The sequence below is a fragment of the Centruroides sculpturatus genome, unplaced genomic scaffold (assembly GCF_000671375.1).
Source record: "Centruroides sculpturatus isolate CEXI.00-Female unplaced genomic scaffold, Cexi_2.0 scaffold471, whole genome shotgun sequence".
Taxonomy (NCBI): domain Eukaryota; kingdom Metazoa; phylum Arthropoda; class Arachnida; order Scorpiones; family Buthidae; genus Centruroides; species Centruroides sculpturatus.
Window position 1 is genome coordinate 24,042 of NW_019384689.1, and position 27,996 is coordinate 52,037.

A 27,996-nucleotide genomic window follows, 5' to 3' on the forward strand; every position below is an offset into this window, starting at 1 on the left:
ACTTTAGATCAATTTCTTGTTCCTTACGGAAAGAGTTTGTTTGTTTGTTAAGTTATGGCAACGCAACACTTGGGCGATCTGCCTAGGGGAATGCCTTCTGGGAGGTGTTTTTAAGGGAAACTGGCCCCTATTTAGGCGTTACAGACGTGGAGAAAACCCGGAAAACTCCACATGGCCAGCCCGTCTGAGCGAGGTGCGAACCCACGAACGAACTCCCCATGTTTAATGTACGAAGACCACTTAGCCACTGGTGGGTTTTTTTACCGAAAGACACTTCGACTCAAAGAATCTTCCAATGAAGTGCTACCCGTTATTTTTTGGAGGAGATTCCCCTTCTAAGCATTAAGGTTCGTATATCTCCACTTTACTGCCACCACCTACAACAAACGAAGGTATGTACAGTGCTAGTTTATTAAACAAAGTTTACATGTTTGTTGCTGTAATGATACATACTACGTTTTCTTACAATTTCATCAAAGAAAATTACTGTATATTACAAATAAAATCGCAAAAATTTCGGAGACTAGAACGGATTAATTGCATTTGCATTAATTTCTACGGGAAAAATTGCTTCGTTAAAGAACAATTCGGTTAACGAACGAAGTCGCGGAACGGATTAAGTTCGTTAACTGGGGTTCCACTGTATAGAGTAAAGAATAAACTGAATAATTTAAAGTACAGGTATTTCTTATATGTAGGGAGTTAAAAAAATGGATATTTTTCTGGGTTTGTAATATAATGGATTCTCAGAACAATGGATAATTTTTGGCAGCCTGAGTAATCTGTTAAAACAAGATTCTACTTTACCTGTAANATGTCCTTTATCTAGTCCAAAACGGTCACCTACGCCTCTAAAGGATTCCTGATTTCCTAAAATCCATAAGGACAATAGGACAACCTTTTCTTTTTTTACCTCTATAATGGATGACCGTCCAATTTTCTTCGTTTCTTTTAAATTCAGAATCTGGCAAAGGTATTCAACGCTTTCACGCTGAAGTCTGAAGTGGCCTTTAAAATCCAGATCACTGTATCGAGGAATAATTTCCTCATAATAGTTTTGTATCCTGGCTTTTTTCCGCGGTTGCACCACAACAGAACTTGCCATTCCAGCAATTACTTCGTCGTCATGTTTACGCTTTCTAAATAAGACATTGTATCGCAAAAATGAATTCCTTTTAAAATTTTTCAAATTAAATAATTCGTTAAACATTCCAACAATTGCACTGAGAGCCGCCATTTTGGAACTGCAGCGCTGCCCCGTGTGCATTGTAAAAGACATTCAGCAGCGATCGCAGCGCTCTTGCAGCCTAAGCTGCAGTGCTGCTCCGCAGAGCTGAATTTAACAACAACCCGAAACTTTATCATTCTTGTAGAGCTTTTGTCAGTATATTCTGCTATTTTGTCTTCAGTGTATCTGTTGGCTCTCATAATATTTGGATGTGTTGGTCTGGTGCAAATCCAGTGCTCTAATTCATCCCAAAGATAGTTTGATTGAGTTAAGATCAGGACTCTGGAAAGTCCAATCCATGCATTAATTTTCATGTTCCCATTGTCTAACAGAAACCACAATATGCATTTCACATTATTGTCTTAAAATATGACATTATCCATTCCATAGAATTGCCAGCATTTTAATATCCAATGTTCAGATTGACAATGATCATGACTAGTGGGTCACAAATCTTACAGCAAAAAAAAGAGTCCCATACTATTAACTCCTCCTACTCCAGAGACATACCTGCATGTGTTTTTTTCTTAACTTGGCCAAAATACCATGGACATAAGCATTTTTTCCTTATTTTGCACATATTTATTTAGCCACTCCACTATGGTAAGGTATTATTGTACAGATGTTAGAACTGTTGTCTGGTAACACAGACAACCTCATAACCTCAACTGTTGAGGTTATGAAAACAAAATTATTTACTGATTTTAAAAACTCATGTTAAATGTGTTTCATGTGTTTTGTGTGATTTGTTTTTAACAATGTAAGTGAATTACTTTACAAAATTACCAAAATTAAACTAAGGTATTCTTCATTTAGTCACTTGTCACTAGTCAATAACAGCTACTATTAGGGTGTACAAAGACTTTTCAGTAGATAGTGCAGATGCATTAATATCATAACAAATTATTACACTGGTCAAATATCTATATATATATATATATATAGATATTTGACCAGTGTAATAATTTGTTATGATATTAATGCATCTGCACTATCTACTGAAAAGTCTTTGTACACCCTAATAGTAGCTGTTATTGACTAGTGACAAGTGACTAAATGAAGAATACCTTAGTTTAATTTTGGTAATTTTGTAAAGTAATTCACTTACATTGTTAAAAACAAATCACACAAAACACATGAAACACATTTAACATGAGTTTTTAAAATCAGTAAATAATTTTGTTTTCATAACCTCAACAGTTGAGGTTATGAGGTTGTCTGTGTTACCAGACAACAGTTCTAACATCTGTACAATAATACCTTACCATAGTGGAGTGGCTAAATAAATATGTGCAAAATAAGGAAAAAATGCTTATGTCCATGGTATTTTGGCCAAGTTAAGAAAAAAACACATGCAGGTATGTCTCTGGAGTAGGAGGAGTTAATAGTATGGGACTCTTTTTTTTGCTGTAAGATTTGTGACCCACTAGTCATGATCATTGTCAATCTGAACATTGGATATTAAAATGCTGGCAATTCTATGGAATGGATAATGTCATATTTTAAGACAATAATGTGAAATGCATATTGTGGTTTCTGTTAGACAATGGGAACATGAAAATTAATGCATGGATTGGACTTTCCAGAGTCCTGATCTTAACTCAATCAAACTATCTTTGGGATGAATTAGAGCACTGGATTTGCACCAGACCAACACATCCAAATATTATGAGAGCCAACAGATACACTGAAGACAAAATAGCAGAATATACTGACAAAAGCTCTACAAGAATGATAAAGTTTCGGGTTGTTGTTAAATTCAGCTCTGCGGAGCAGCACTGCAGCTTAGGCTGCAAGAGCGCTGCGATCGCTGCTGAATGTCTTTTACAATGCACACGGGGCAGCGCTGCAGTTCCAAAATGGCGGCTCTCAGTGCAATTGTTGGAATGTTTAACGAATTATTTAATTTGAAAAATTTTAAAAGGAATTCATTTTTGCGATACAATGTCTTATTTAGGAAGCGTAAACATGACGACGAAGTAATTGCTGGAATGGCAAGTTCTGTTGTGGTGCAACCGCGGAAAAAAGCCAGGATACAAAACTATTATGAGGAAATTATTCCTCGATACAGTGATCTGGATTTTAAAGGCCACTTCAGACTTCAGCGTGAAAGCGTTGAATACCTTTGCCAGATTCTGAATTTAAAAGAAACGAAGAAAATTGGACGGTCATCCATTATAGAGGTAAAAAAAGAAAAGGTTGTCCTATTGTCCTTATGGATTTTAGGAAATCAGGAATCCTTTAGAGGCGTAGGTGACCGTTTTGGACTAGATAAAGGACATGCTCATAGGTTGTTCATAGTACAGTAGAGCCTCGAAAACTCGGCACTCCAGATAACTCGGCCACACCCTGGCAGGCCAAAAAAATCCTTAGTTAATTAATTTTCATTATAGACAGCTTTATGCCTCAAAGTATTTTTCTGGGGTCTGTCTTATCAGGTAAATTACTGTACACAGCATATTCATTAATTTTCATTTTCATGTAGTAAAGGCTCTATGCCTTCATAAAGGTCGTACTTTTCCTTTGTTTAAGGGTATTTGGGCAGTTTATTCTCTGTTGTATTCTCAAGTAAACAATACATACAAATACAGTACAGTATTTTCTGAGGAAACACTCATACTTAGTTTTTTTTAACCCCATTCCCGATAACCCGGCATTTTCACAAACTTGGCCACCTTTCGGTCCACATTAGGCCGAGTTTTCGAGACTCTATTGTACTTACTCTTAATCTATTTGTATAATTTTATTATGTTTTTAATTGTAATAAGGAACGATATGCTAGCAAATAGAGATGTTCTATTTGATTTTAAGAGTTAAAATTTTAGTATTTGGATCTGACGATGAGAGGAAATGATCCCAAAAAGTGCTTTATTGCATTAAATGATTTTGTAGTTATTTCTGTTATGAGTTCAACCACAGAGTTGTCAGATTTGATGTTATGGTACATACAATTTTAGAATATGTTTTAAATTATTTAATTATTTTAAATTCATTTACTTTTTATTTCAGATAAAACAGTGTTAGCTTTATATAGTTACACTGCTCGAGATGATGGTGATCTGAATTTTAAAAAAGGAGATCATCTGATTCTTTTAGATGAAAGGTAGGCTTTTGAATTTCATTATATATCAATAAATTATACTGTTTTAGCCATAAACAAATTCCTCTTGTTTCTCATTTCTTATCAAGAGGAAAACAATATCTTGAAACAGATTTTGTCTGCTAAAACCATCATACAGTTTTCCAACTATGTGATAAGGTATTTAATTACTTCTATGGGGATTTAGTTCAAATCTGCCCAAGACATAATTTACTGTGAATAATATGAGTTGAGGCATCATTCTATCCCTTTCCTTGATGATTTTATTACAGATCAGTCCTGCCATAATGGATGTAATTAGGGCTAGTGACATAGTCTTAATATGTTTCAAGTTAATCAATTATATAATTACTATACAATTTAAAATTATAAAAATAAATATCACAATTCAAAGAGCTTAAATTAGTATGCAATACTACTTTATTGATCAAGGCCGTGCATGGAAGATTTAACCCTCTCTCATTTGGGAAGAATTGGAATATGTTAATAAAATACTATTTACATTATATATAACTTATATTTATTTTGTACTTATTAAGTTCCTTCACCCACTCTACACTTAATATTGTAAAAGTTAATAAATTGTATTTTGAAATTTTTTTTAAACCATATAATTTTAAAAACTCTGAACTTGGGCTCACTGACAATAGTTTTATTACTAAATAAAAACGAGCATTTTGATATTTGCTGCTGATTAAGTTGCATTAATGTTTGTAACTGCTAAAATATATACACTTAATTTATTGATCAACAACAACTCTATTAGTGTCAGAATATAAAAAAGTAACTTGAATAATTGAATTTCTTTATGTAAAACTATGAAACAAAAATGATGATTGATATTGCTTACAATTAACATAGAATCAAATGAGATTATTACAGTTATTTGCATAAACTAGTGATATTCAATCACATGGGAAATAGTTCTGAGCAGTACTATAACACTTTTTACATGTTTTTTTTCTACCATATTTTGAAACTTTGTTGTTCTTTTTATTTGTTCTATAAGCGCAATGTAGCGTAATAACGATCACTAATGCATATCAACAAAAAGTGAAAGAAAGAAGTGAATAGTGCCAAGTGATCGTTATTATGCTACATTGCGCTTATAGATCAAACTTTTTACATGTATTATTAAAAACATGATTACTGTGTATTCATATGGAAGTAGCAGGGTCGCAAGAAAAAACTACTAAGTCTATTATTAGGAAAACATTGAAAAACATTGGCATAAGCTGTAGCTATGGATTTCAATAAACAATTTCAAACAAAATATATACTATGCAGTGTGTAGCGTCTGTGTAATCCAAAACGAGTTGGTAGACGAACGGACAGCAATTGGTTAGAAAACGTACGTTTTATTTAAAAAATTCCTAATTCATATGCATTTCGGGTTGGCTTAAATTCCCAACCCCACTTCAGTGCTGTTAAGATTACACAAAAAAATATAATTTAAGGTTAGTTTTGATGTTATAAATAGGTTACTGAAAATACAGAAAAGTAACACTGACACACTAATCAGCCTAGATGTCAAAAATATGTACCCAAATATAAAATTGAAATTAATAGAGGAAAGCCTAACCATGTTAAATGTAGATAAAACTTTAATTAATCTAATACACTTCGCATACACCAGAAACTATTTTCAAGCCAATACTAACTTCTATAGACAGGTAGATGGCATCAGTATGGGATCAAAGATGGGACCCAAATTAGCCGAATTAGCTATGATAAACATAGATGAAAAAATAAATAATATCCCAGGCATAAAACTTGTAATGAGATACGCAGACGACTACTTAATAATATACAATAATAGAATAACAAACGATAATACTATTCTGAACACTGCTAACAAATTTAACGAAAATATTCAATTCGATATTGAAATAGAAAACAATAAAAAAATTAATTTCCTCGACATAACAATCATGAATACACTTAATAATTTCTCTTTCATCACATACAAAAAACCATGTAACGTTAATAAAACTATCAACTACTACTCACATGTCCCAGAATATATAAAAAGGAATATTTATACCATGGAGTTAAAAAACATATATACCAGAATATCTGATAACAAATGGCAAAAAATAAAAATAAAAGAGCTTGAAACTAAATTTTTACTTAACGACTATCCTAAATCGAAATTAAACACATGGCAAAAGCAATACTGGGAAAATAGATTTAACACAAAATATAAATCCGACAAAAAATACAAAACCTTCCCATATATAAAAAACATTTTTGAAGGCTGTAATAAGTCATTAAAAAAAGACAATATCAGTTTGGCTCCATCTTTGACCAACAAAATATCTCATAGTATCCATTATGACATTAATAAACAACATAACAACAAACTAAACGCCCTTAAAACTATAGGAACTGTTTACAAACTTGAATGCAACTGTCAAAATCCAAAAACTTATATTGGTGAAACAGGCCGGTCACTAGAAACCAGAATTAAAGAACATATGGCAGCCATCCGCCTAAAACATAACACTTCCCCCTGGTACTACCACACAATAGACTATAATTGCCAAATTAATAAAAACAATACAAAAGTGTTACATGTAGAAAAAGACACATATAAAAGAAAATTTAAAGAACACATAGAAATCAAAAAACACCCTAAAGAAAACTTAATTAATGTTTCAGAAGGCATGTCCATAGACCCCCAATGGTACAAACTCATAGAGAACGCCTCCACGCGTTAAAGATTGTTTAAATCACAACCCCCGTGTACGGAATGTGGGTAACTGTTTATATAACATTACTTGTCGGTATTCTGTTACTAAGCGAACAACGGATAAGACCAGTTGTTAAAAATGTTTTGTACTATGTTCCTTTTTGTATTCGGAAATAATACATTCTAACTAAAATGTAAGTGTGCATTGATATTTTTTAAATTAATATTCTATGTTATACAGTTCGTCATAAAAATGATATGTTAAACAGCCTCCCCCTTATACCACTTTTTTCATATCATAGGCTATGCCATACTACTATGTAATCAAAAAATTTTGTAAAATACATCTATGCTGTACCATTATATGTCAAGTAAGCAATTTTATGTTATCATCACCTCGCGTTTTTAGTTATGTTCCTACTAACCAATACCGTAAAACTAACCTTAAATTATATTTTTTTGTGTAATCTTAACAGCACTGAAGAGGGGTTGGGAATTTAAGCCAACCCGAAATGCATATGAATTAGGAATTTTTTAAATAAAACGTACGTTTTCTAACCAATTGCTGTCCGTTCGTCTACCAACTCATTTTGGATTACACAGATGCTACACACTGCATTTGATGATACAGCAACCACGTCCTCTACATTAAAAAATATATACTATTTGGATTTGAAAATATATAAGAAATTTTCTTATGAATAATCTTGAAGGAAATTGTTTTGTGCAGAAATAATTGTCTAGTGGTAAATGCTTCCTTGCTACCAAACCTTTTACTCTTTTATTGCATTTTAATGGCCAGTTTTTTTGTTTTATATACTATATTAATATCTTGATTTATCTAAACTTAAATAATCGTAAATTAATCATATGCACTCATTGCCATAAAAATTAGCACATCAAGGGAGAGCTGTCACATTGCTGCAAAACTTGGCAGGCTGATAAGTCTCAAGCATATATGGATATGATTAGAGTTATAGCATGATGGTTCATTGCATAATGTCAGCAGAGGGCATTAAAGTGTGTCCCCTTTGGCCTGTAAAAAAAGCACACAAAGACATCCTCTCTGTAGTTTACTTGTTTCAGAGGGATGCTGTATCACTACAATGCCTTTACATTGCATCAAAGACCATATGAACAGCTTATTGAGTTTTATAGGGGGAGGATCATCAGGTTGAGAGAAGCCAGATGGTCATCTTGCTGAATAGCCCACCATCTAGGCCATTCTGACAACACTGTGTAGGTTGGGACCAGGGGATGAGATAGAGCTCACACACATGGCACCCAGACTCAGGAATCATTTGGAAACCACTAGCTGAGAGGACCACCTGGTTCTCTGACAATCATGCACATAGCCAGCTATATCATTGCTCGTCATCAGGCACAGGTAGTACTATCATTACATGCCCTGTGTTTATCTATACCATTTTGAGGAACATTTTGTATTGCAGTGGCTATTACATGTGCTGACAATGACACCCCCCACCATTGCCTCTGTTTGGAGTGGTGTCACTCCTGATGAGATTTGACCACAATGGAATGGAACTGGGTTGTCTACAGCAGTGAATCCAGATTCAGTTTGGATACCGATGATGGTTATGTTTATGTCTGGAGGCCCCATGATAAATGCTTCAATCCTGTTTACACTTTGGAGTGGTACACTGCTCCCTCAGCTGGTATGATGGTCTGGGGTGCCATCACATATGATCATGGTTACTTCTTTTAGTGATCCAAGGGACCTTGACAACCCAGAGATAAGTTAGTGATATCATGCAGCCCCATGTGCTACCTCTCATGGCAAGGCTTCCAAGAGCCATTTTCCAACAGGATAATGCTCGACCACACACAGCAAGGGTGTCACAGGACTGCCTCTGCCAAATTGCTATACTTTCCTGGCTTGCCTAGTCCCTTGATTTGTTACCAATCAAATATGTCTGGGATCACTTGGAATGCCAAGTTAAACAGCCTAGGAGTTTGGCTGAACTAGAGGACTGCTTGCAGCAACTGTGGACTGAGAAGCCACAGGACACCATATGGCACCTGTATGCCTTCATGCTCACCCATATTACATTGTGTATTCATGCTAGAGATGGCCCAATAGGATATTAGAACCTCCTTTCATTTGTAGTTTTTCCTGCAATAAACAATTTTTTTGCTTTTATTTTGTAATCACTTACTTATATCACCATTACACTAACACATGCACAATTTCATTTGATTCCAACAACTCTTTTCTGGTGTGCTAATTTTTATGGCAATGGGTGTATATACACATACCTGTAATCAAATATCCTAATTAAAGATTAAAAAAAAATGTTTATGAAATTCAATTCAAATTTTTTATTTTTAAATTATTTTAAATTCAGTGATCCTGATTGGTGGCATGCAAGACATCTAGCAAATAATGAAACAGGATACATTCCTAGAAATTATGTGGCTTTAGAGAAAAGCATTGAAAGTGAAGAGTAAGCTGTTAAATTTCCATGATATAAAATATAAATTAAATAAATAATTTCCAAAAATTATTTCAAAAAAATAAATATATTTAATGAATTTATGTATAAACTTCTAGTTGGTTTTTTGACAAAACTTCCCGCAAAGACTCGGAAAAACTGTTGCTGGCCACTGCCACTCCGAGAGGCACATTTCTCATTCGTAGAAGTGAGCATACTACAGGTAAGAAATCTAAAGCAAATTTGTAAATATAGTTTAAGATTTTTCTTAGTATTTTCTTAAATTTTGGTTAAATATATTTTTAAAAATTATAATGATGTGGAAAGTAATGTGTTGGAAATTAAGAAGAATGTTCATAAAAAGTCATAGATTAAAATATTTTAATTTTATATAGTTATAAGAACTTCATAGAAAAACAAAAAGCAAATGTTATTGAGTTTGTTACAAACATAATAATTGTCAAAAATATTATGATTATAATTGAAATAATTAACACAATAATAGCTGAAAATAAATTTTGCATTCCAGGTTAATTTAATATAATTTTAACCTGAATATGCTGAATATGAATTAAATAATTAGCTCAATTAACATGATGGGTTGATTTCTCAAAAAACTCAAATTTTTAATTGGATTAATTAGTTAATCCATATCCCAAGTTTAATTATATTAACTAAACCAATTTTAATTAAAACATGGATTATGGCCAAACTAGTCCACTTATAATTTTGAATTTTTGGAAAATTAACCTAATTAAGCTGGATCCATACATCAGTGACTTAAGAATTTTTGCACATTTTGTTTTTTGATGTTATTTTACTTTTAACTGTTTTGTACATTATACAACGTTATCATAAAATTTCTAAGTATAAACTCATATATCTAAGTATAATTCTCATAAAATATTTTAACTTAATATATTATTTCTTTGTAACGTTCTTTAAGTTTAAAACTATTAGAATTTTTAATTTAAATTTTCAGGAGAGTAACATCCCATATTAATATTTATTTTTTTAAATTAATATTTAAGTTCAAGTGTAGTTTTAAACAGTTGGTAACTTTGGATATATGCATGATAAGAGAATACTGTAAATTGTATTTAAATCTTAATTTTTGACATTATACAGTTGTATTTTTATTCCTTGATATATTTTCTGACACCAATGGAATTTTTTGATCAGTTTCTTCCTGATCTCAAGTGCTTTTTTTGTTGGCTAAATCTCTTATTTTGTCCAATTGTTGATGTAGAGTTTTTGCATCACATTGTTTTAGAAAGCATAGGTGGGCCAGGTACAACTTTTTTCTGCTATTACTTTACATTTGCTCTTAAATAATTTTGCTAGAAGACTTTGTTTAGTTTGAGGTAACAGGGTTCGAACTTCAGTAGGAAATGAGTCGTACTTAAGAGCTATGTATTTGGGGATGAGACCTTTCTTGCGACACTAGTAAAAACCAAAGCTGTGCTTTTTGCTTTAACCATAAAGTTCTTGTATTCAATAATGAAAAGAAGTGTTTTCTAGTAGTTTCCATAATAAAGATGAACTACACTTCATGCCAACTTTTAAATATAATAACTACACTTGAGAATTGTGGCGTTATCAATAGCAACTTATAGAGTATAAGGGTGTTCGCTAGCACTTTCAGTAGCATAAAGTTACCGTTATCAGGTGAATATCGAATACAACTGCTATCAAATTTTAAGCTTTTGAACAGCTTTATGAAATAGAATAAAGCATGTGGATGGAATACCAATATGAATTTGAAATATAGCAATGTTCTAAAATTATGAGTGGCATTACAAATGATGTAATTTCCCAAATACATAGTGAGCAATAGCAAGATGCATAAATGATTATACGAAAAGGAATTAAAATTGTGGATTGAATTGCTTGAATAATGTTATCCACAATTGTGGGATTTCAAGGGTTGGTGTGTTGCATGGTGTTATAGCAGATATGTAGAGGTTCTCTCAAATAAGTAATTCTTTCCAATTGTTGCACCTTTTGACTAATTTTGTTTGAGCCCAGAGTGGATGATAATCTTGGTCAAGTACTTTTTTTGTTAATTTCATTGATGGCCTATGTTTCTGATATCCTCCTGATGTTCTAGGATGCGAGAACTTAACATTCTGGCCTTGGCCCCTGTGTAGCTAGTTTCTTCTTCTGGCAGAGCACATTTTAGTGGAATTTGATAGATCCCAGATTTTTCATTCAGTTTAAAAATATCTCTGTTGTTGCATTCCTTGATATAACTGTCATTACGTGAGACATATCCATTGAACCAATTTTCTCATTTGACATTATAGTTTGGGATTTATTCATGGATCTATTATCATTAAAATTTTTCATCTGCTTGTTAATTGAGTTTCTATGTAGTCCATCTTTGTTGTAATGGGTCTTGAATTCCTGCTTTACAGCTATTATGGATTTTAATTAGTTACTTTTTCTTTATCCATGCTGCTTTTATTCAGTTATAAGATCTAAAAATGAATTTAAATTTTAAAATTGTTTTAATTAGTTAATTCAAAAGCTAATATGCATAAAATCACTCTGAGAATCATGTTTCTAAAGGTCTTTTATTTTGTTCATGCATCATATGTATGTCCATGGTTATTAACATTTAAAAATGTCACACAGACCTTATAAACATTCTATATATCTCATAAAAGTTTTTTTTTATAATAGTTAACTTTATGTAAGTGATATGGTCAAAAAATATATTTAATCCAAAAATATTTACTTAATTAGGAGCATTTTCACTCTCCATTCGTGATTATGAAGCTGATAAGGGTGATCACATCAAACATTATAAAGTCTGATATGGTCAAAAAATATATTTAATCCAAAAATATTTACTTAATTAGGAGCATTTTCACTCTCCATTCGTGATTATGAAGCTGATAAGGGTGATCACATCAAACATTATAAAGTCAAAATTTCTGAATTAGGGGAGTATTATGTAACTTCACAGAAGAAATTTACTACTCTACATGAACTCATTAAACATTATTCAGGTAAACATTATTATTATTTTATGAATAAATGAAATCATCAAAGATATTGATTATACTTTTATTATGAATAATATTTAAATTTATTATTCATGTTATACAACATAATCTTCCAAGCATTAAAAATACATATTTGATAAACTTAAATGTATTTTTTTTTCTGTTCTATGGGCATCTCCAATATTAATGGAACTTGATATAAAAGCTCTTTGGTCTTTGTATCAAGTTTGTTGTGGTTTGACCAGATCCACAATAAAATATTGAATTAAATATAAAATTTTTAACACAAAATATTAAAAATGCATATTTTAAAATAATTGTATCGACAAATTTATACCATACTGATTTTTTTTCTAGATGCAGCAAATGGTCTTTGTCATAAACTGACGATGATATGTCCAAAACCAAAACCGACTGTGTGGGATCTTTCTTCAGAAACAAAAGATGAATGGGAAATACCAAAAAGTTCATTAAATTTAATTCATAAATTGGGTAGTGGAAATTTTGGAGAAGTTTGGTATGGTAAGAAAATTTGATTATTTAATAATAAAAATATGTACATTCTCTTAAATTATTATTATTATTTACAAATATCTAATATACATATTTATTCTAATGAACAGCACACTGCTGTGTTATATGTGTATTTATTGCATTATTTGAAATAAAAACATAGTTTATATATTTTTTGATTTTAAGATACACCATCAATTTGAAATTGAAAATACACAAATTTTTTTATTTCTATTAAACTACAATAGCATAAATTAATTTACAGAATCATCTATGACTTTTATTTTGAATATAAATGCTAAAATAAGTGTACACACTATATTTATTTCTGTCTCTGGCAACTATTTATGCATTCCTTTGGATACCTAAGACATTTTTCATTTTGGTTTTGTGCTATAATATAGTCTTCTTAAAGATATTTAATCCAAATTTTAGTGACATTACTGAAGCAATGGTAGAATAAGTGAAACTTACGAAAGTTTACTTATGTATAGGTATCGTCATAAAGCAGATACCACAAATACTTTTTCAGCAATAGTTTGCAGCTTGCTTAAGAAACCTTTTTCAGGTTTAGCTGATGAAATTGAATAGATATTCTAAAATGGAATGCATCAAGCATTCTATTTTAGAATATCACACATTACAAAATATGAACGATATAGCTTTTAGCTTAGTGCACAACATATATCAAATAGGATATGGATAATAACTGTGTTAATACATATAAAAAATATGCAACACATTAAACATAACATCTTTAATTTTATNTTATTAACATTTTATATTAATAAAATTAAATGTATTATTGGTTTAGTTTCCTTGTGTGTACAGCAGTAATTTAATACAATAAAAGCAATTAGAATTACAAATTGAATACAAAAATAGCATTTTGAGATTAAAATTGAACAAAATACAAATTTACAAACCTACAGGTTGTAAATTTAAACAAATATAAAATAATATTTAAATAGGAAAAATAAAACTCAATAATTAAAATTTGATAAGTTAAAAAATAAACTACACCAATACCAATACCAACAAACAATATTAAATATTCTATTTTTGGTAACTGAGGATGATTGTTGAAAACCAGTTGAAAATGTTATTATTTTATTAAATTTTGCTGGATTTGTATTGGTGTAGTTTATTTTTTAACATATTCTACTTCCAGTACATATTTGTTATATACAGGTAACCCCTGTATAACACAGCACTTCTATAGCACGGATTCACTCTAACACAGTTCGAGAATTGGGAACATCCCCCGTATAACATGGTGCTTTTATAGCACGGGTTCACTCTAACACGATTAGGGAATTGGATAAAACCCTCGTACAACATGAAATGTAATAAAGGGTGCGTTCTTTTATACCTCTGTGTAACTCTGTGCAAGCATTCTAATTGTTTTTGTGGCTACTTTGAATGCTCTTTCAACAAATACTCCATTTAATGGTTAAATTTTACAATTGGGACCCTTCTTTTGCCTCTAAAAGCTCATTTTAGAATTATAGATTCCTCCATCACAATACTATCAATAGCGTGGGCGCTGCCATCTTTCTTTTACTGTTGTTCCTAAATGCCTACAAACAGCAGCGCACTCTCGTTGTGGAATGATTGCTATTAACGAACGCACCCAAAAATTGTTACCAGTTCATGATGCTCATGCTGAGATCATCATATAGGATGAATAATCCTCTGGTATAATATTTACTTAAATAATAAATATTTTACCTATGAAAAAAATGAATAATAAATCTGATCTAAATAAGGATTTGACAGTATGTTTTTTAATTTTTTGGAACCTAACCCCCCCTTTTCACACTAGTTCTTTGTTTCGTATAACACGGATTCGCATAAAACGGCAATTTTTTGGAACGTAACTCCCATGTTATACGGGGGTTACCTGTATTTTAAAATTTGACTTTAAAATAAAGGAAACATAAATAAATTAATAATAAATATAACTACTATAAGTGTCAAAGTTCATGGTTCAAAATTACACTTCCAAGCTGTAGATAGATTCTGCATCTTTATAATTGATAGAGGAGAAGGTGGTATTATGGAACCTCAATTACATTATAGTGAATTGTAAACAAAAGTATCATAACTACACCCACATTTTTTGTGCGAAAAGTACTGGTAACTATTAAACTAAATGTTCCTAATTGGATTTTTCACTAGTGTAACTATAAGTATTGTTTTTGAAGGCTTTTGTACAAAAAGTCAGAAAGTAGACTTAGGGAAAACCGGATGGTAATATGGAACCTTATCGTATGTTTTCAAAAAATGCTTTAATGTATCCAAAAAACAAATAGGAAAGTACAAAGAATGTTAAATAATTAAAAAATTATTTACTCCAATGTATTTTATCGAAAAAATGCTTTTATAAAAGAAAAATACAATCTCCATCAACAATATATATTCCACCAGCTCTTTTTTGATATTCTCAGGAAGAATTGGCTTTCTACCTAGTGTCTTTTTCACAAATTGCTCCGGATGAATGTCTGCTGGCAAAGAGAGAGTTCGGAGGAGTTGGGTTCCGTATTAAAAGCACCAATGGGGTGCGTATTTCATGCTTTGCCATCTTGAATTAACCTATGTCTGTCAAGACCAAACTTTAAAAAACGTGAACATCACACAGATTAATATGTACAGTACCCCTAAGTCTCTGGAACGGAATACATGCACCAGTGAACCTACAACTACACAATTTATATTTTAGAAATAATTAAATTCACTTAGCATTCAAAACTTTCGCATTTCAAAAAACACAAATATGCTAATTCACTACGGACAACTGTTTAACTGAAGTGAAACGGGTTTTTCCCTTGCTATGGATGTCTGCCTAGTGCAGTTCAGCCACAATCCGCTACAGTTTGCCTTTATTATCAGTTTGAAATGGAGGGTTCCATAATACCACCTTTTCCTCTACTTGTTTGAAATATTTAAAGCTCACAAGAAACAGTCATTTCCAAGTATTGGAGGGTGTTAAGATTTTTATTGGATTGGATTATTGCTGTATCCTCCCACACAATTCTTATGTCTTGCTCCCTGGGGTAGTTGGCTAAGACTGTGTTGTTCATGTTTTTTTTGATCATGTACTTATGTTCTATCAGTCTTGCTTTGAGACTCCTTTCTGTAGCTTTCACATATGTAAGTTTACATTGAAAATGTTGATCTTCTAGAGCAGTGGGGTTCCCAAAATGGGCACTATCACCCCCTTGTGGACAGTGAATGAAGCAAGTGGGAGGGAGGGGCACTGGAGGCAGGGTGACCAAGGGCAAAGATTAGTGTCACTGACAACCCTTTCCTTTCCTCTTTTAAAATGGATAAGAAGAAACATTGCATTTAATGGTTTCTAGATGGTGACAATGATGTAAGGTAAGGACACAAAGTGTGAGGTTCATAGAAAAGTTTTCCTGAGAATTCCAAGCCTTTCTCACACAAGGGAAAATGGGTTAGAGGTGTTTGGGTATGGTTGGACTTTGGGTATAACTTTATGGAACTGAGGGGGGCAGTAATTCAAAAGAGTTTGGGAATCACTGCTCTAGAGGAATGGAGTATACTCTCGTTTTCTTTCGGTTTATAGTCCTAACTAAGGAAGATCTATAAATAGGTCTAAAATGTTTTTATTGTATTAAAACTAAATTATAACCTGGAAATAGAATAAAACTATGAAGGCACCTGTGGGTAGAGTAGTGTATTCATGCTTTACAGGTGAAGATATTCCTTACAGCCATGCTCCATTTTTTTGCAATGAGTTCCTTACAAGCTTTCTGTTATACTGTGTTTGCTTGGTTAAGTTACAGCAGCATAATACTTGGACGATCTTTTTCAGGGGAATGCCTTCCAAGAGGTCTTTTTTAAGGGTAACTGACCCCTATTCAGGTGTTACAGACATGGAGAAAACCCAGAAAACTCCATGTGGCCAGCCCATCCTGGCAAGGCGTGTACCCATGACTGAATTCCCAGTGTTCAGGGAATGGAACCGCTTGGCCACTGGTGGACCCTGTTATGCTGTGACCTATGGCAATTTCTTCTAATATGATTGCTAGAGTCAACTTACAGTAGTGGCCAAAAGTAGAGCTACCCTCGACATATTTTTTTTTTTAATGCGACCTTTGTTTACCACCTACTACATATTGTGATAGTTGAAAAAAAGCACACAAAAAAGTCAAAATACTCAATTCAATCAAACAGATTTTATTTTAAATATGATTTATAAAAGAAAAAATTAAGTTTTTATATTCTACACTGTGACAAAAGTAGAACTACCAAAGGAAGTAAGCAGATTTGTTCAGTATTTTTAGGACAAAATATTAGTATTTTGTGATGTAACCAGAGCTAATTGTTTCATCACATCTATATTTCAATACAATTATCAAGTGATATCAAACAAAGAATGGTAGATATGCATTTGAAGGATAAAAAGACTTTACTGAAATTGGTAAAATCTTTAATGTGCATAAAACTGTTGTCATGAAAGTAGTGAAGTGTTTTCAAATATATGGGACCATTATTTCTGCCAAAAAGTCATGAAAAACAACACCACAGTTCATCAAGCATATTAGTGCAGCCAGCCGTTGTTTGACTGCTTCACATATTAAGCATGAAGTGGGTAACCCAGATATAAGCTTAAGGACTGTACAAAGACATTTGACTAGTTTTGGATTACATGGGAGGAGACTAGCAAAGAAACCACTCATCTCTGCAAAATACAAAAAGTTGAGATTAGAGTTTGCACATGAACACATCAGACCAAACAAAAATGGTCCAAGGTGTTCTGGAGTGATGAATCTGAATTCAATGTCTTCTCTAGTGATGGCAAATGATATGTCAGACAACCAGTGAACATGAGATATGACCATTTATTTTGGAATACACAGTTCCTACAATAAAGCATGGTGGTGGCTGCATAATGGTATGGAGATGTTTCTCTGCAAAGGGAATTGGTCCAATTCATAGAATTAATAGAATAATGGATCAAGCCATTTATCAAAATATATTGCAGAATCAAATGCTTTCTCAAGCGCGTTGTTCAATGCCAAGGGGATGGATCTTCCAACAGGACAACAACCCAAAACAAACAGCAAATTTAGTAAAGCAATGGCTTCAACAGAAAAAGGTGAATCTTATGACATGGCCAGCCCAATTGCCAGACCTAAACCCCATAGAGAATCTTTGGAATAAATTGAGCGCCGTATATACGCCAGTGTACATATTCAAATCAAGATGAATTGTGGTCTGCCATCCAAAAAGCATGGTATGAGATTCCCCAATCAGTGCTTGACAACTTAGTTGATTCAACAGAATGTAGATGTGATGCAGTGATCAGAAGCTCTGGTTAAGCCACAAAATACTAATATTTTGTCTTAAAAATACTGGACAAATCTGCATTTTCCTTTGGTAGCTCTACTTTTGTCACAGTGTAAAATATAAAAACTTAATTTTTTTCTTTTGTAAATCAGATTTAAAATAAAATCTGTTTGATTGAATTGAGTATTTTGACTTTTTTTGTGTTCTTTCCAACTATCACAATATTAATTATGTAGTAGGTGGTAAACAAAACAGAGGCCACATTTTAAAAAAATATGTCAAGGGTAGCTCTACTTATGGCCACTACTGTATAAGCAGATAGCTAAACACATAAATACTCACATCACATTGTCTTAATGCCACTATCTACAGATTGTTCAGCAATGGCAAGGATAAAATAAACACTGATGGTTTACTCTATCCTGATTTTCGATAGTAGGTTCTATCTACAGGTCTTTATCCCATAGACTTAAAGAACAAAAACACAATAGACAAGGATAAACCAATAACAGCTCAATATGCTGCAGAGTTCAATGTATCAGTTAATTTCAGCATAACAAGGAAGGTTTCATTGAAATTAACTGACTTGGCAGGTTTTTGAAGAACATCAATAAAGAATATTAGAGACAAAATATTTAAGGCAACCTTAAACGATGATTGCATTAACAACAAAGACTAAAATACTGTCTTTTTCTTGGAGGACATTGCTTAATAACCCCTTGATAAACATGGGAGTGCACTGTACATGAAAGGAAACTACAACTGGTAACATAATTTTATATTAATTAATATCCTGTTTAGTGTGTTGAATATTTATTTTATTGTATTAATACAGTTATTATCCATATTTACTATTTGATATATGTTACATATTAGTAATAATAACAAACAACTGCACACCGGAGTTTACTAAACAACCCATACCTCAGAAACCTTTAACCGATGCAAACTAAAATTTAACAATACAAACGTTTTCAGACCTCTCCTGGGTCCTTCTTCAGGCAAAGAATCGTTTGAAATGATATTCAATATGAAAAAACAGTCGTTTGGAACGATTTTTAAATAAGAAAGATAGAACGGAAACATGTGCTCAATAGTTCCGAACATAAAAGTTTCTACGTCGTATCGAAAGTCATTTAAAATATTTTCCCTTTTTATCCAAATATTGTACGAAGATCCTTGATGTTAAGCAAAAAACATATCACATAAACACTGACTACCACTTTACTCTCCTTCCTTTAGGTTTATGATTCACTTAATCTTCCTGTTGTATTAGGGCCTGCCAAGCCAAAGAAAGAGATCTCATCTCTGGAATTAATAGGTGACAAAGTGCTTTATGCTCTGTATATCTCTATCTGCTCCAACCATTTGAGATGGTCTAAATATGAAAAGGTGATAATTAACTTAGCATTTGAAAAGTCTGCTATGATCTCTCGATCAGACGCGTAAATGGATAAGGAAGTGGAACATTTATTATGTTGAATGTCACGCATGTGTTCCTTCAATCTGATCCCAACAGCACGTTTCGTTGAGTCTATGTATATTAAGTCCTTGTCAAAACGGTGGTCCCTAAGTGGTACCCTATATATGCCCGGCAGTCTTTCCTTCTTATACTCATCCTTTCCATTGCGTAGAATATCAAATATAGATGGGCATCTTCTGTAGGCTAGGGAGACACCCTGTTGCCGTACGATTCTACTATATAATGATTTCAATAGTGGTTTGTAGGAAACCGACACCCTCTATTTATCCTCGTTCTGTTTACCAAATTAACTCTTTTAGAAGGAAAAGCCATCATTCCACCAAATCATTGTGACATTTTTTGTATGATTTGTGGTAGCCATAGTGTTTGGCCACTTCACATAGGTATTGCAGTTCCTGTTCTAAAGCCCATTGAGTAGAAGAGTGTGTGTGGGCTCTTTTAACAAGGGCCCTAATTGCCGCCATCTTGTATTGGATAGGGTCACAAGAGTCTGCTGGAATATATGTGGGATGGTCTGATGGTTTGCAGTACACAGAGGTGTGTATGATCGGTCCTCCAAAGGTATTATTCAAATCCAGAAAATGCACCGATGAATCGCTGCATTTCAACCTCTAGGGTTCAACCTCTAGGGTAAGGCCTTAGGGGTTGTTGTTCATTTGATCCAAAAATCGGGTAATGTTTGGAGAGTCCCTCCAGAGAATAATGATGTCGTCAACGTAGCACTTGTAAATTATGATGTTTTGGAGGAAATTCGGAAGTATTGTATTCTCCAATTGTCTGATTACTAACTCACATTCAATAAATGGCAACCAGAATGAGGATAAACAGAGGGTGTTGGTTTCTTACAACCCACTATTGAAATCATTATATTGTAGAATTGTACGGCAACAGGGTGTCTCCCTAGCCTACAGAAGATGCCCATCTATATTTGATATTCTACGCAATGGAAAGGATGAGTATAAGAAGGAAAGACTGCCGGGCATATATAGGGTACCACTTAGGGACCACCGTTTTGACAAGGACTTAATATACATAGACTCAACGAAACGTGCTGTTGGGATCAGATTGAAGGAACACATGCGTGACATTCAACATAATAAATGTTCCACTTCCTTATCCATTTACGCGTCTGATCGAGAGATCATAGCAGACTTTTCAAATGCTAAGTTAATTATCACCTTTTCATATTTAGACCATCTCAAATGGTTGGAGCAGATAGAGATATACAGAGCATAAAGCACTTTGTCACCTATTAATTCCAGAGATGAGATCTCTTTCTTTGGCTTGGCAGGCCCTAATACAACAGGAAGATTAAGTGAATCATAAACCTAAAGGAAGGAGAGTAAAGTGGTAGTCAGTGTTTATGTGATATGTTTTTTGCTTAACATCAAGGATCTTCGTACAATATTTGGATAAAAAGGGAAAATATTTTAAATGACTTTCGATACGACGTAGAAACTTTTACGTTCGGAACTATTGAGCACATGTTTCCGTTCTATCTTTCTTATTTAAAAATCGTTCCAAACGACTGTTTTTTCATATTGAATATCATTTCAAACGATTCTTTACCTGAAGAAGGATCCAGGAGTAGTCTGAAAATGTTTATATTGTTAAATTTTAGTTTGCATCGGTTAAAGGTTTTTGAGGTAAGTTTGGTCATATTTTTTAATACACCATAGAATGTTTGATGCATTCCCTTTTAGAATATCTATTCAATTTCAGCAGTAAAACCTGAAGAAAGCTTCTTAAGCAAGCTGAAAACATTTGCTGGAAAAGTATTTATGGCATCTGCTTTACAGTGATTCATCTTGGGTCCAGCTTGGACATTTGGTTATGTGAAGTTGTAAAGTACTAAGTTATTTTTATGCCTTTTACAATGATTAGTGACATGACTTTTTGCCGGAAATATCCGTTACCTAATGGGTACTTTACGCGGATTTGCATTAATGTGCCAGGCCTGGACTTTAAGCGTGCACTGAATTAAACAATGACAAAGTTAATCAAATTTAATATTTAATAATTCTAATAATGACTATGTACAAGATTCAGTAACAATTTATTCAATGAAAATAAATAAGAATCAACTCATTTGCTAACTTAAATCTATTCCCCTTTGGAACTTGATAAAAATTTCAAAGACTTAACTTATGTACAACAATTCTTATGAACTAAGGTCCTAATCGTCACCTCAATATACTAAGAACTTTTTTCCTCAACTCTCAAGACTTTCTCTAATCTTCGATCCACAAATCAAATAACTTCAAAATCACCTTGGAACCACTTTATCGCTATCGGACACCTCTGTCGTTTGCTGCTACGAAGTTCACCTCGGTCATCTTCACTTGAGGTTCGGACTTTATACTGTGAGGTGACATCACTCTCCTCATTTACATACTTATCGCTAACAGTCAACTTTTCCTTTCTGCCTGGCAGCCTATTTTCCGACAATACTCACTAACCTTTTACATTATTCTTTTTTACAATTTCAGGATGTTTTATTCTTTAAGGTTTAGCAAGTTCCTAAGTTGTGCTTGTGGGGTCTCCCCCTTTCTTTCTTGGTGCAGACTTACTTTTTTCCGCTCAGGAGCGCAAGTGTGCATGAGTTTTTTCTATGGTGCTTTTTCTCGTCGGTGAGTTGGTTCTCTTTCTTCTATTTTTAAGTTTCTAAGGTGATTTGTTAGGATGAAGGTTTCCCTACCAAACATAAGTCCCAAACAAAAATAAAAAGCAAAATAAAAAATAACTAAAAATAATGCTCGGACTTGGTTCCTTACACCGTTAGTGACAACTATGTTGCAGCTCATTCTTTCAATTGCATTATTCTCAAGCATAGCCTAGAATTGAGGAAATGTGATGTCAAAGATAAAATTTAATGATTTGTATTAAGTGAGAGGCTCTGTATGAAACAATAAATTCTGACAAATTTTTAATAAGCTAAATTAGAATGAAAACAATGTTTAAGTATTGTTTCAATTCTAACTTACTCAATCATCAATATATTTATAAAACAAAAAAATACTTTATAATAATTTTTGAGTTAATAATCAATAATTATATATTACTATAATTATTTAAATTTTTCAGGTAAATGGAAAGGCACTAAGGAGGTAGCGGTTAAAACATTGAAGCCTGGAACGATGGATCCAGAAGCATTTCTTCAGGAAGCAGCTATAATGAAAAAGTTTAGACACGAAAAATTGGTATCTCTGTATGCAGTGTGCTCAAAAGAAGAACCTATCTATATTGTCACTGAATATATGTCTAATGGTAGTTTGTTGGAATATTTAAGAGGTCATAATGAAAAAAGTCTGAAATTTCCAATCCTTATTGATTTTGCTGCTCAGGTTAGATTATTTGTCTCTTTGCATCATATATATAAAAACAAAATAATCAGTCAATTCTTTTAAAAGGAAGACTTAAATACATAAATTTTATTGTTTTGAGTCAATGTTGTCATCATGAGTTATACTAACCTAACACAAGTTGGATGTATTGGTTCTTTGATGTATATCAATCAAAGTTATTCCATTTCCTGGAAAACAAAAGTAATTGGAGGAGTAATTAGATACCATTAATAATCAAACAACCTTTAAATCCAGCAACAAATTAATGTTTTTAATCTATGAACTTGAAAATGTTTATTTTAAATTCACCAGCAACTTCTTAAAGCATTTTCATAGATATAATTAGTTCAGAAACAATTATAAAAATCAATTTCTACTTGTTAATAGAACTTGAAGATTTTTACAATAGGCAGTTTATTGATTGAAATATCATTAAATGACATCTACTGTAGACACTGTTTATTGAAATAATTACAGACAACTACTGCATTCCAGTTCTAAACTTGTTGTCATATAACATTATTTTACTTAGAGGGACAATTCAAAATGTATTGTTTCCTATGTACCGAGTGTTTTTGGAACAATCTGCCATCCTTAGAATATTATTGTTCAGAAAATCTACCAAATTATTTCCATTAGATGTACTGTGGTGAGCACGTGGTGATGAATGAATTCTCACAAAGAGACAGGAATATAAAACAATAAGACGTGCTTTATTTTACTGTATGAACATATATACAGGAAAGGTTCGTTGATTCCGACCTCCTTGTTCCTCACTTTAATTAAACAAAAGGGAACACACAACACCGACATTTAATCTACAGCGGAGCTAAACTCTTCTTTCGCGTAACAAAGGAGACACTTAATCACTAACTTAAAACTACTTATAACTAGAAGAGGAAAGGAAGGACAGGAATTAGAATAGAATGGGAGAATAAAAATGGAAATTCCTAGTAAGGAACGGGTACCCGAATGGTTGACTGAGGTGGTGGCCGCAAGATGATTTTGTCTTGGAATTCTTTTCTTCTATGGGGACGGAGCACATGCGAGGACCCAAAATTCGTTCTTAAATCTCGACTTTTCCAAAGTTCTTTTTCTCTTCCAATGCTATTTCTATCTTTAGTGTTCTTCGTAACCCTTCCGGCCGAAGCAACACCAAACTCGAGACCGCTCTCTCCGACGGTCTTTCCTCCTCCGGTCCAAAGCCAAAAGTGTCCTTATCGTCCCCCACTTGCCCTCTGGGCTATCTTCACTCCTTTGTCCCGAAATTGGGTCACTGACCACCCACATTCAGACGAAAGTTCCAGAAAGTATAGAAACAGAACAAAGAGAAAGGGGAATAGAATATTCTTATATATACATATATAAAATAAAAAACACAAATACCACCACAGTTTTTTTTGTGTGTTCATCTTCATTCTCTGGCAAGACATCTGGGACCATGATACCACTGGTAGTCTCACCTACACTTTCATCCCCAAGGTTGACACTACTGCAGTTCATTGCCACTTTTTACCCTAGTTACACTCTCACTCAGCTACTTATGGGACACAGAAACTTTAAGCAATACTTGCATAGATTTAACCTTGGGAACAATCTCCACAATGCAATTGTTGTATTCGGGAGGAGAAAACACCACTTCACTTAATGTGATTGTACTTACTGCAGCAAAAAACTAAGAATAGTTTAATGAGAACTGCTATTCTTGAAGGATACAACTGGCCTTGCCATCCGCACCAATTCATTCACACGTGTACAATGTTCCATCATCTCCTCACATTCATGTCTCTTAGTGGTGCTCTTGAGAGCACTTACTCTGGGGCATGGATGGTAAGTAGCTTTCCCTTGCTTTGTTTCAACTGTTGGTATATAGCTGCCTTTCAACTTTGTATTTTAATTCTTATTTTCTGTCTTCTTTTCAGTCTAAATTCAGTCAGTTCAAGTTAGTCCTAGTCGTAAGTTAGATTAGATACTCATAGCTTGGTTTCCGGTTAGGTTAAATTAGATTAGGGTTATTAGTGTTAATTTTCTGGTTACGTTTGTCCTAGGTTATGCTAGGTTAGTTTAATTAGTAAGTTAATGTTTAAAAAAAGTAAATAAATAAAATAAAAATTGGGGTATTTTTGTTTGTCTTCTGTTGGTCTGTTTGTCATTGTGTTCATTTCCTTTTTGTGCTTTTTGTCTGTCTAGCTGTTAGTAGTATTAAGATTCGTGCTCACATTCAGTTTATTAGTATTAAGTAGATATAAAAGCCTTCCTATTAACAGCCACTTGGCACTAACTTCTACACCTAGCTATTCACTCGGCACTCAATTATCGGTGTTCGCTAAACTCAAGTTTACTTTTAGACCCTTTGGGGGACTATGGCCTTGCAGCATAAAAACTGCACGCAAACATCAAAACGTAGAGGGTACTGTAGCCATAAGTATGCCATTCAGAGAGATCCTACCTTTCTCTACTGTCTATCTCCTCTCCCTCCTTCCCCCCTTCTCTTATCCTCTTTTCCGCTGGCTGTTTAGCCAGCGGAAAAGAGGATAAGAGGCCGATGTCCTTCATGTATGTATGTATGTATGTTTGTTCAATTTTGGGAATAACAGTAATCAAAAGTTTAAGGGGGCTTAATGTAAAGAATTTGGTAGTTTTGTCTGAAGTACATAGACTTGTTATATAGAAAACAATATCAGGCCTGGGAGTGCCATTTTTTCCTCTGAAAAAGTTAGAAAAAATGAGTAAGAAGTGACTTCAATAGTGACAAAACAAAGTGAAAACATAGAAGGAAAACTCAACAAAATAGTAGTAAAAGTTGTTGTTTTTCTTTTTATTCTGTTATGGTTAAATACATTTTAAAAATTTCTTTATATACTGTAATATAGTAGCCACTTGTTACATCACACTTTTTTTGGTCCTCCAAATTTTAAAACCACTTGTGTGAATAAATTTAAAATTACCAATTACCATTGGATTTTTATTTGTAACGAAATACAGTTTTTTATTTCTACCATTGTCCTCGAAACTACCACTGAAGGTGAAACAATAAATTTATCAAGATTTAAATATACAAAACAAGTGGACATATCAATTATCATTTGTTTCCTTTTGATATTAAAAGTTGTTTATTAGTTTTAAGTACCTTCTCCTCATTTACAAGTTTTTTTGAAAATAATACTTACTATATGGAATAATTATACTTGTAGTTGATTTAAACATACATTTAGGAATACAGGTATACCTCAAGTTATGTCGTTCTCAATTATACGTCATTTGTCAAAAAATATATGGAAAAATAAAAATCAAGTTCAAGTCATTTTATTCGACTTTACGTCTGTCCACCACAAACATTGAAGTCGTAATATCACTATAAAAGCATTAAAGCACATAAAATCATATTAAAATATGTACATTTACAGTAAATGTTAATATAATCATCATAAATCCTAGAGAATGAAACATGAAAACATCTGTGTTGTCTTATTTAGTGGTCTTTAAGTGCTCAATATTGGTGTTTTCCACGGTAGCTCCAATATCTACCATTTGGCATCATTGTCAGTGCCACTCGATATTGGTAAATTTAAATAATAGCGATGTACTGTAAACATCGCCAAATTGTAAACATGTGCATTCACAAGTATGTACTGTACGTACATAAATTCGTAAATTTAGATTATTTTTTTTCTGTACTATATTAAAAACTAAAATTTATTTGTTTGTAAGCTTAAAATAAATTCTTATTAATCATATGTTATTAAAAATTCATTTATAAATAAAATACAAAACTGGGAGTCGTTATTTGTGGTTTAGCCTAGTGACAAGTAAATTTGACTTGCATTGTTTTTCGACTTAAGTCGCCTCTCCTGGAACCAATTACCGACGTAAGGTGAGGTATACCTGTATATAGATGTGATTAAATGTTAAAAATATGCTATGAAATCATTAAAGTAACTTTATTTAACTGAAGTTTATGAAATTATTTAAAGATAAATAAAGTAAAAAATATTCTTGTAAACAACAACTCTATACCCCGATTGTTAATTAAATCCAAATGATCTGCCAAATTATTGGGCTATAACAAGGATAAATTTAGTTTTTGACCATTTAATTGTCTAGAGGTAGGAGGTTACACCACTATCTTATGTTAATTTTAATATATTTTAAATTTAGAAGTGGCAGCAGTGTTGTCAGCTTAAGAGATTAATCCTTTGGTGTAGTGTGTTTTCCCCTACAAAGGGCTTTAATGGATTTTCTAGAAAACAGCCAAAAATGTAGGGATGCTTAGAATACTTATTTTTAATCTCCATAGAAAGAAATGCAACTCTGAACTAGATTTTGGCTAACAATATGGCATAAGTACATAACTTTACTCAACATTGGCTGCTGAATTTGTAATGAGAGGGATTTTTTAAATGCTTGAATGACTTTTTACATGCGTGAAAGAAATTTTTGTTTCCTATAACTTAACAAAACTGAGCGGCAGTTGTGGTTTTGAGTCCCGCTCAGGGCCGAGTATTTTCTTCCAGAAAATTCTAATCCGAAAATTCGGCAGATTGTTTGGCTTTAAAATTATTTCTGATTGGTCCCACATCTTAATTGAGCATGTGGAAATGACCAAAACAGTGAGAAAAGTTGACCTGAAAGGTGAGAAAAGTGAGGATACATCAAAAAAGTGAATACAAGTGAGAAAAGTGAGTGATTCCAAGGTCTGCAATATATTTCAAAATGTCTGAGTAAAGTGGCATGTTTTATGAAATCATCATCAAAATACACAAGACATTAAATGACCATCATATGAATCATCATGCTATACATTAATAATACATATTTAATTTTAAATGTATGTTGGAGTTGGTTAAAACATGCTG

General features: G+C 32.8%; 2 protein-coding genes across 2 annotated transcripts in view; both read left to right on the forward strand.

The window, feature by feature from the left end:
• Positions 1–3,087: 3,087 nt before the first annotated feature.
• LOC111627124 (tyrosine-protein kinase Fyn-like) overlaps positions 3,088–27,996 on the forward strand; it is a 29,751-nt gene continuing 4,842 nt past the window's right edge. The window contains exons 1-7 of the mRNA XM_023370689.1: positions 3,088–3,481; positions 4,238–4,331; positions 9,387–9,485; positions 9,593–9,696; positions 12,338–12,487; positions 12,842–13,006; positions 22,881–23,140. Coding sequence (XP_023226457.1) covers positions 3,088–3,481; positions 4,238–4,331; positions 9,387–9,485; positions 9,593–9,696; positions 12,338–12,487; positions 12,842–13,006; positions 22,881–23,140 — 1,266 coding nt within the window. The remainder of the gene's footprint in view (positions 3,482–4,237; positions 4,332–9,386; positions 9,486–9,592; positions 9,697–12,337; positions 12,488–12,841; positions 13,007–22,880; positions 23,141–27,996) is intronic.
• On the forward strand, positions 5,741–8,336 carry LOC111627125. Its single transcript, XM_023370690.1, has 2 exons — positions 5,741–7,214; positions 7,323–8,336. Exon 1 carries the CDS (start codon positions 5,867–5,869, stop codon positions 7,046–7,048), a length of 1,182 nt encoding a protein of 393 aa, XP_023226458.1. The 5' UTR covers positions 5,741–5,866; the 3' UTR covers positions 7,049–7,214; positions 7,323–8,336.